This window comes from Triticum urartu, chromosome 4A (genome assembly GCF_056163025.1).
Source record: "Triticum urartu cultivar PI428250 chromosome 4A, HENAU_Tu73, whole genome shotgun sequence".
NCBI classification, from domain to species: domain Eukaryota; kingdom Viridiplantae; phylum Streptophyta; class Magnoliopsida; order Poales; family Poaceae; genus Triticum; species Triticum urartu.
The window spans coordinates 13733262-13741968 of NC_141876.1; the positions used below are offsets into that span (position 1 = coordinate 13733262).

General features: G+C 48.3%; 2 protein-coding genes across 2 annotated transcripts; both read left to right on the forward strand.

Annotated features, from left to right (window-relative positions):
- Positions 1-4720: 4720 nt before the first annotated feature.
- Positions 4721-6248, forward strand: LOC147974440 (uncharacterized). Its single transcript, XM_087520044.1, has 6 exons — positions 4721-4885; positions 4964-5137; positions 5198-5395; positions 5531-5598; positions 5674-5893; positions 6234-6248. The coding sequence occupies exons 1-6, from the start codon at positions 4721-4723 to the stop codon at positions 6246-6248; spliced, it is 840 nt and encodes a 279-aa protein (XP_087376170.1).
- A 441-nt stretch (positions 6249-6689) lies between these two features.
- On the forward strand, positions 6690-7586 carry LOC147974441 (uncharacterized). The gene is made up of 2 exons (XM_087519473.1): positions 6690-6855; positions 6931-7586. Exons 1-2 carry the CDS (start codon positions 6690-6692, stop codon positions 7584-7586), a joined length of 822 nt encoding a protein of 273 aa, XP_087375599.1.
- Positions 7587-8707: the final 1121 nt, after the last annotated feature.

Below are 8707 nucleotides of genomic sequence, written 5' to 3' on the forward strand. Positions count from 1 at the left end.
AGATTTTTTCCGTGTTATGCGAAGGATCGACCCTTCCCGATCAGATGCTGATAGCACCCTGGCTTGGACCAGGGGCTGCGCACTTGCTTTATTATAAAACTCCTATGGCTAAGTGAGGGCGTTTAAGCCGTATAGTCTAATTGCCTTGTTCATTGTGCTAAACAACTCCTTCAAAGGACCATATAATTGGATCAAGATTGTTTAGATTCCATCCCGAACACCTCCTACTACCTACACGAGGGCAGAAGCCGACGACTGGCCAACCCTCAGATTACAAATAACACGGCCGCACAAGAGGAACCAATTAAAGCATAACAAAATTACATTACAGGCTTTGTTTCCATAATACAAGGCAAGGGCAACATGAATACATTTATTCAAATACAATGTCCTGCGAACATTGAGCTGCCACAAGTCGAGACCCTTCTATGACATCCGCAAAATATCTCTCAGGTGTGCGGTGCTCCTTGCCCTCCGGCGGCCCGCTGGCAACTTCAACGGCGTTCATCTTCGCCCATCACATCTTGCAACGAGCGAAGGCCATACGGGCACCTTAAAAATAGGCAGAGCACTTGACGACGTCCAGCCGCGGACAGGCTTCCACTAGCCGCGTCACGAGTTCGAAGTAGCTGCCGGGCATACCTTCGGCTGGCCACAGCCGGATCATCAAATCCTTCATGGCTAGTTCGGCCACCCTATGCAGCTCCACCAGCTGCTTCAGCTGATCGGTGAAGGACACGGGATGCTCTGGCGTCGCATACTGCGACCAGAATAGCTTCTCCGTAGAACCCCCTCCTTCAGCTCGGTAGAACTCCGCAGCGTCTGATACGCTATGTGGTAGATCCGCAAAAGCCCGTGGGGAACTCCGAACCCGGGTTATTAAAATGTACTGCTTCTCCGCATACTTGTTTTGCATCTTAAAAGCCTTACCCGCCGTGATCTTCTTGGCCTCCTGGATCTCCTGGAGAGTGGCCTGGGCCTCATTCCGTGCGGTCTCCGCGCTCTGACGAGCCTTGGTGAGTTCGGCCCCTCGAGCCGATGCATCATGCTCCAAGGTCTCACATTTTTTTCACCGCATCCTGGAGCTCCTGTTGGATTTCTTTGACCCGGGCCTTGAGCTTCTTACGGGCGGCTTGCTGCTGGACAGCCTTATCCTCGGCCTCGCCCAGGGCCTTCCTCAGGGCCTCGACCTCGATCGCGGCTCCTGCACATATTACGACACTATAGTCAATACAGAGCGGCTATGCTTTCCGAATACACAGCAAGTCGTCACTCACCTTGCTGCTCCTGGAGCCGAACCTTAACCTCACCGAGCTCGCTCTCGGTCCGCTCTAGCCTCTGCCTCAGTTCAGAGACTTTGGCAGCATGCGAGGTTGCGGCCAACAGCGACGCCTGCTTATGCATATATATCACGCTAGTCTCCTACAATAAAAGATTGATCCTCTGTCCGGTTCTTCTCGCCGAGCACCGGACAGTGTCTCAGGGGCTACTGACTACATGGGGTTTTTCTCTTTCTATGTCACTTACCTCGAAACCTGTTAATAGGTTGCTGCAGGCTTCGTTCAGTCCACTCTTGGCGGACGGAACCTTCTCGATCACCGCACCCATAAGGACACGATGCTCGTCCACGATGGAGGCGCCTCGTAGCGCCTCCATCAGGTTATCCGGCGCCCCTGGATGGACAGGGGCCACCGGTGGAAGCGGCACACCCCCCCTCCTTCAAAGGGGGCTTCTCGCCGGACTCCGGAGCCATAGGGGTCTCCGGAATCGTATTCGGCTGAGGGCCGAACTGAATGCGGCCCTCTTCGCCAGTCTCCGTGGGGATCGGCTCCCCCATGTGTCCGGCATTGGAGGATTCGCCGCGTGGCGCCTCCCGGACAGCGTCTTGGGCTCCTTCCCGGTTCGGAGCGGCCCTCCAGGACAACACTTCGGTGTCCTCCCTGGCCCCGGGGGAATAAGTAGGCGGTGGCGACAAGCTCGCCATCTCTGACGGAGCCAACGAACCTCCAGACGAGGATTGTTTGATTAGGTCGCGGACCGGACTGTAATAGTACAGTTAACTATGCCAAAATAATGGAGATAAAGGGCCGGATGTGCGCACAAGCGAGACATGTCACTTACGATGCGGCCTGGGGCTTAGGACGGGGGCGTCGTTCCGGACTGCTGTCAACGTCCCACGCGGTGTTGACCGCCGGGACGCCCTTCCCCTTCTTGGGCGTTTCCGCCTCTAGATGCGCCGAAGCCGCCCTCTTCTTCTTCCTCTCCTCAGGGGGAGGGTTGTTTTCTTCCTCCTCCTCCTCTTCCTCATCGTTGTCCTCAGGGACAGAGGAATGAGCTTCGTCATCTTCGGACGTCACGTCTGAAGTGCCCGTGCGACGGGGGCTACTCTTGGCCCCCTTTGCCTTCTTCTTGGCCTTCTTCTTCGGCGCCTTATATGGCGCCGGCACCAGCATCTTCGCTAGACGCGGTGTCGTGGTTTTGTCATGGCAGATGTCCTCGTGAAAGGACTTAGTTGTGGAGCCATTGCAATGGGTTAGCTTAAAGGGGTTAAAGCGGACAAGGGACGCAAGAGATTTTTTATACTAGTTCGGCCCCTTACGATGAAGGTAAAAGCCTACGTCTAGTTGTGATGGAATTGTTGGGGTTTCGATGACCAAGGAGCGAATACTCTTTGCCTGAGTCTCGAGTTGTTGTCTGTTGTCCCTGAACCGCCGCCGGGTCGCCCCCTTATATACACGGGTTAACGCCCATCGGTTTACAAAATCCCGAGGCCGGCTCATAAACGTGTCTGGCTCGGTCTCTGCTCTTTCTACCTTACAACACAAGTTTACATATAAATACCGGTTTATGTCTACAGGCCTTAAACCGGCTTTGGGCCTTGGGCCTTCATAAAGCATCACCATCTGTCTTCATGGGCTTCAAATATAATGAACTACTCATGGGGTTAACCCGGACTTTCCTGGCTGGTTTATGCCCAGTGGTAATATCCCCAACATTAGGCCCCAGACTGATTTGAACTGGTTCATGTCAGTCCTGAATACGTAAGAAAATTTCTTCTTCAATATCTTCCCATAATCTGTAAACCGCTGTGACGTCACTTTCCAGAACCATGGTAAACCGCCATGACATCATCTATTATTTTAAAACTGCATATAACCCATCCTCATTAATGAGCCTCCGACAATCGAGGCGACAGCTCCGCCTCATATCCAAATTTCGGACTCCTCGATTTTCATGCCTGACGCTTATCTTTTGCCTTTATAAATAGGGCCAGGGGGTCTTTCCATTTCCCCCCTATCTCTTCACCTCATCCTCTTCCTTGCACTTCCCGACCTTTGGAGCTCCGCCGCCACCGTCGACCGTCGCTTCTGCCTCAACTCCGGCCGCTGCATCACCCTGAATGTACCAGAGAATCGCGAGCTTCTCCTATCTTCCATCAGCATCGGTAAGATCTCTTTGCTTCCGCCATAGATTTATCTCTAGGGTTTCAGTGTTCGTCGGTGTTCGTCGGTGTTCGTCGTTGTGTAATAGCTCTTTGATTCAAACCTTGATATTCATCTTGTACATCGATAACCGTAGCCCTTCTTTTTCATCCATGCATCCCGTTAAAATAGAAGATCCCATCTGAACCTTCATCAACTGCTTTGGTACCGATTTTTAGGTCTGAATATATTTTCATTTTCTGATATGCGGTAGATCCAAAATTATAATGCCAACTTGTGAAACCTGTTTTTCCTTCACTTATGCATCTTTGGACTTGTACCTTCAATACCAGATTAGGCGGTTTAACTCCTTAGAAAAATGATGACCCAGTAGATACCATTAGTCCCCCGTTGAACCGCCAATGCACTTCACCATTATACTGTCTCCATCAGTAAACTCTGGTTTACGAACAACCAACTCCGGTTTAATAATATGCTTGCACCCTTATATCATTGTATAGTTGTCCACTGTAAATCTTAAACCGGCAACCACAATGTTTCAGATTTTCATTGCCATGGCCAAGCAAGTCTATGAATGCAATTGGGCCCCTTCTCGAGTGACTGAAGAACAGTTAAACAACTGTGTTAAAACGGGCGTTTTAGCGAAGAAAGATGTCATCCACTGGAGGGTCCCTGGCCCGGAAAATCCTCCTACACGCAAGGATGGAGAGGTAGTTGTGTTTTTTGATCACCTAGGCCGGGGTTTCAGCCCTCCCGGTTCAAAAAATTTCCGGGATATACTGGCCAGCTTTCAGCTGCGCCCTCAAGACATCGGTCCAAATTCTGTGACCAACATCTGCCACTTCCAAGTTTTTTGTGAGGTTTACCTACAAGAGGAACCTACAGTAGAACTGTTTAGGGATTTCTTTCACTTAAACCGTCGCACAGAATTCACCGATGGACCCAACACTAAATTGGGCGGAATGGCGGTTCAGAAAAGGAAGGAAGTTACTTTTCCTCATCCCAAGCTTCACAGTCCACCCAAGGAGTGGAACCAGACCTGGTTTTATTGCAAGGATACATCTCCGACTGATGAAAACCCTCTGCCGGGTTACCATCCTGAACGCCTTAGCAACACACATCCTTTTCCTCCCAGGTTGACTGCCAAAGAAAGGGCCAAGTATGCCCCTCGGCTATCAAAGCTTAGAGCCTTCATGGCAAATGGTTTGACAAGAATTGACTTTGCTCGTTGTTGGATAAGCTGGAGTATTCTGCCCTTAAGCCAGCGCTCCGGTTTGATGTGTGAGTACACGGGGAGTCTAAAGGATGCTCAGCGACACATTGACATTCAGCTTACAGATGCGGAAGTTACTGAGGCTGTAAAGAAGATGCTGAACGAACCGGAGGCTGTCTGTGCCCAAACCGGACTACTCCCTTTCCGCACTTTCAACAAACCACCCACTGTAAGAATCATATGATCGTTTCATCTTAATTTGCCTCTATCCAAGTATTCTCTGAAAGTTTGATTATTTTCTTGACAGGGTGATGATCCGTTTTGGAATAAGAAACCTCAAGAAAAACTGGCCAAGCCACAAGACAAGCCGGCCAAGCCACAACGCCCAAAGAGCAAGGTTGTTAAGAAACCTGCCAAGAAAAGGACCACCGCATCCTCCGAGCTACCAGCTGATGATGATGTGGGTAACCCGGAATTAGAGGTAGAACTTGACTCCCTTGGTTCATTTTTCGTACACCTCACTGATAATGATTATTGTCAGGACGACGCTGAAGGCAGCCAAGCCGATGCCGTAGAGGTAATCGTTCTTTCCTCCGATTCAAATCCTTTGCCAGCACTAAAAATCCGTCAAGCAAACCGGAAAGTAAAATTTTCTCATCCTCTTGCTTACTTGGATCTGAACTTTCTTATGAAGACGCAGCAGCACGAAGCTCGCCGCACAACCCGGCATGGCGGCCAGGTAGTTACCTCCGCCGGTTTACCGAACACTCCGGTTCGGAAACGCCGATCAGAGGTCTCTTATCCCCTTGACACTTCACGCCCCAAAGCGGGTTGTTTTCGTCAACCTCTTAACCCGTCTGATTCAAATTATCAGGGTACTTCTCACTCATCTTCTGGCGAGTCGTCGGCCACCAAACTTCCACCCCTCAAAACGGTTCTTGGGTGAGCTACACACTTGTTTTATCCTTGACGTGTGTTTTATATGCTATACTAACCCTCATGTTTTACTTTTCCCAGCGCTAAGCCCAGACCAAGCAAGAAGGCTCGGTTGAATAAATCGGCTGATGATAACGTGGCTGAACTGGAAAAAACTCCATACCCCGAGGAGATTGATGCTGATGTCATGCTCAATGACCCACCACCTCAAGACCATGATTTTGTCGCTGAACAGGTGGAAATTGACACCACCAACCATGCTGATCAGCCCACCAGCCCAGTCCAAGCTGATGATAAACCGGTCAGTCTAGTAAAAATACTGACAAACTGCCAACTCCAATAAGGGCTGCTGAGGAAAAAGATGATGAAATTATGATTACTGGTACTGGCCACACCACCCCTGGTAATCCTGTCGCTTTGTCAAAACATACTGCCAAGGAGGAGCTCTCTGCTATCGGCAAAGGCAAATGGAATGCCGATTTATCAAGCTATGCCCATCTCAATGTTCAAGACATTCATTCTGGCTTCTTGAACCGCCTGTATACCAGCCGAGATTATGAAGCTAGCTTGGTAAACTTGATGAAGGAGCGATATGAGGTAACTCTATAAGTGTTCCTCTCTTATATTATATTCAATTGCAGTTTATCAACTTCTAGTAGCCCCCAAGTGACAATTTAAGATACCAATCTAAATCGGGACTTAGTAACAATTTCATGCTTGCGACAATGCATCTTAACTTCTCTGATGTAGCCCCCAGGGGCCGGTTTAACCTTACAAAGATGAACCGGGACTTTGTAGAAGAATTCCCATATCAACAATTTATGAGTAAATACACATTAGCCCCCAAGTGCCAAGCTAAATACTTGTATTGTGCTTGGGACTTGTAAATTTTTTTGATAAAGAGCAAATATGCATTAGCCCCCAAGTTATGCCCTTGGTACTTCAAATATGTACTGTCAACTCATTATATATCTGTCTCTTTATAGGCTGAACTGAGCAAGACAGAAAGCCAAACCGCTAATCTGCAGGAGAACCTCAAATCCCAGCAAGCTGAAACCTCCAAAGCCAAGGAAGAGTTAACCAGCACTCTAGGCGCTATGGAGAAACTTAAAGAGGGCTTCAACAAGGAGCGGGCGGACTGGGAGATTGAAAAATCCGCTTTGATAAAAAGGGCTGAAAATGTAGAAGTGGCTCTTAAACCGGTGGTTGACGAGCTGGCCGGTGTAAAGTGGCAGGTTCATGCCATGACTGTTGCTGTGTTCGGTAAACATCCTTGACTTATGCTTTCAACATATCCTTTCATGCATTGCCGGTTTACGAATGCTTGTAATGATGCAGGAACTCGTATTAGCCATCTGGGCTCTGATGTACTGAAGAAATTGAAAGCGGCCTATACTCTGATAGAGCAACTGTATACCGGTGCGCAGCGGATCATCTATATTGCTTCACACAATAATCCTCCTCCCACCTTGATCAAGGATACCTTAGAAAGGTTATCTATGCTTCCTGCCCGGGTAGACGAGCTAAAAAAGTCTGCCGCTAGAACGGGCGCTTTGGCCGCACTAACCCGGGCAAAAGCGTGGGTACCTGACTTTGATCCAGTGGAAGCGGCCCAAGATTATCCCAGTTTGAAGGAAGACGGAACCGAATTTGGCAATGATGATCTCCGAATCATAAACCGGGAAGTACGCCCATTGGCTTGTCAACTGGTTGAAGAGGCGGATCTTTCATACTATCAGGCGAGTTATGATGATAAGAACAGACGGGTTGCTGCACCAATTCCAGAAGCGCAAAGTCTTATCCCACCAATCCGTAAGCACACTTATGCCCCTGACATTGAACCGTCCACGCTTATAAGCGATGAAGTTGTATTCCAAGCCCTAACTGGGATCGACTGGGAAACTGTTGACTTCCAGCCACTGGGTAGAGAGGAGGGAGTTGAACCGACGCGAGATGATCCGCAGCTGTCAGGCCAAGCTGGTGACCAATCATGAACCGGAGGCCGGTTTAGTCTTCTACATGTTGCAACATGTATTTGAGAAAACAATTATCCTTTTGGGCACTAAAACGCCTTGTAATAGGCTAGTAAAAATACTTGGTCTGGTATGCCTTCATGCATTTTTATCTGCAACTGATGCCTGCTTAATCCGGCACGCTTTAAGAGATGATAGTCATAATCCATAATTATTTATTCAAGCTGTTCCTGCAGATAAAAAGCTTAAAGCGCCCGGGCGGTTTACCCCTGGGCGGGTCATGATACCCAAATACATACATATATATATATGACCAAGGTTTATAACCAAGGTTGTAAAAGATAACCAAATATGGAAATATATGATACCTGTGACCTGTTGGCATAACGTTGGCTGACGAACTTCATAATGAGGGGCATAACCCCAATCTGGAGTATAAATAACTCATGTTATATGATGTTGGTTTACAATAAAACCGTTCCGGGTTACGATAAACACCGGTTTATTCTATACTGGTGACTTTAAGTCAAAACCAGACCGGGCTGAGGGTCTCCGGATTATAACTTGATCATGCACTGACAACTTGTAGTTGACAGTCTAACCGGGTTGACAAACACCAGTTTGAAAACATCATAAATCTTATCGAAAGAAAGCAAAAACTGAACAAAAGGCAAATAAAACCGTTGTAATCGAGGCTTTTCACGGGCTGCCAGGCCCTAAATTCAAGGCTTTTCATGGGCTGCCAGGCCACTGAGTTAAACCATTTTTGCAAAGCCTTTTAAGATGGTCCTCAATCCTTAACCAATCATCATTTTAACTTGACAAGTTCAGGGTCTTTATTTTAGAGTAACTTGTCAAAGTTCGAAGGGTCATACCAGGTTTACCTGGGCGGAGTGACTTACTTAAAGAGGCAGGTTAACCCGGGGTTTTAGGTGTATACACCAGGCTTCCAAGCCATGGCTTGATAGCCCATTACAAGTGTAGATTCTGAGTTCATTTCGATAGCAAAGAATCCCCAAGTAACGTTTTGAGTTGTGCTCAGTGGGTGCCTATGTTTGAGTTGTTGTTTTACAACACTCTCTTTGGCCCCAGATTGATTTGGCTTTGAGCCGATCAAGGGGTGTGACTATGGTTCGGATACG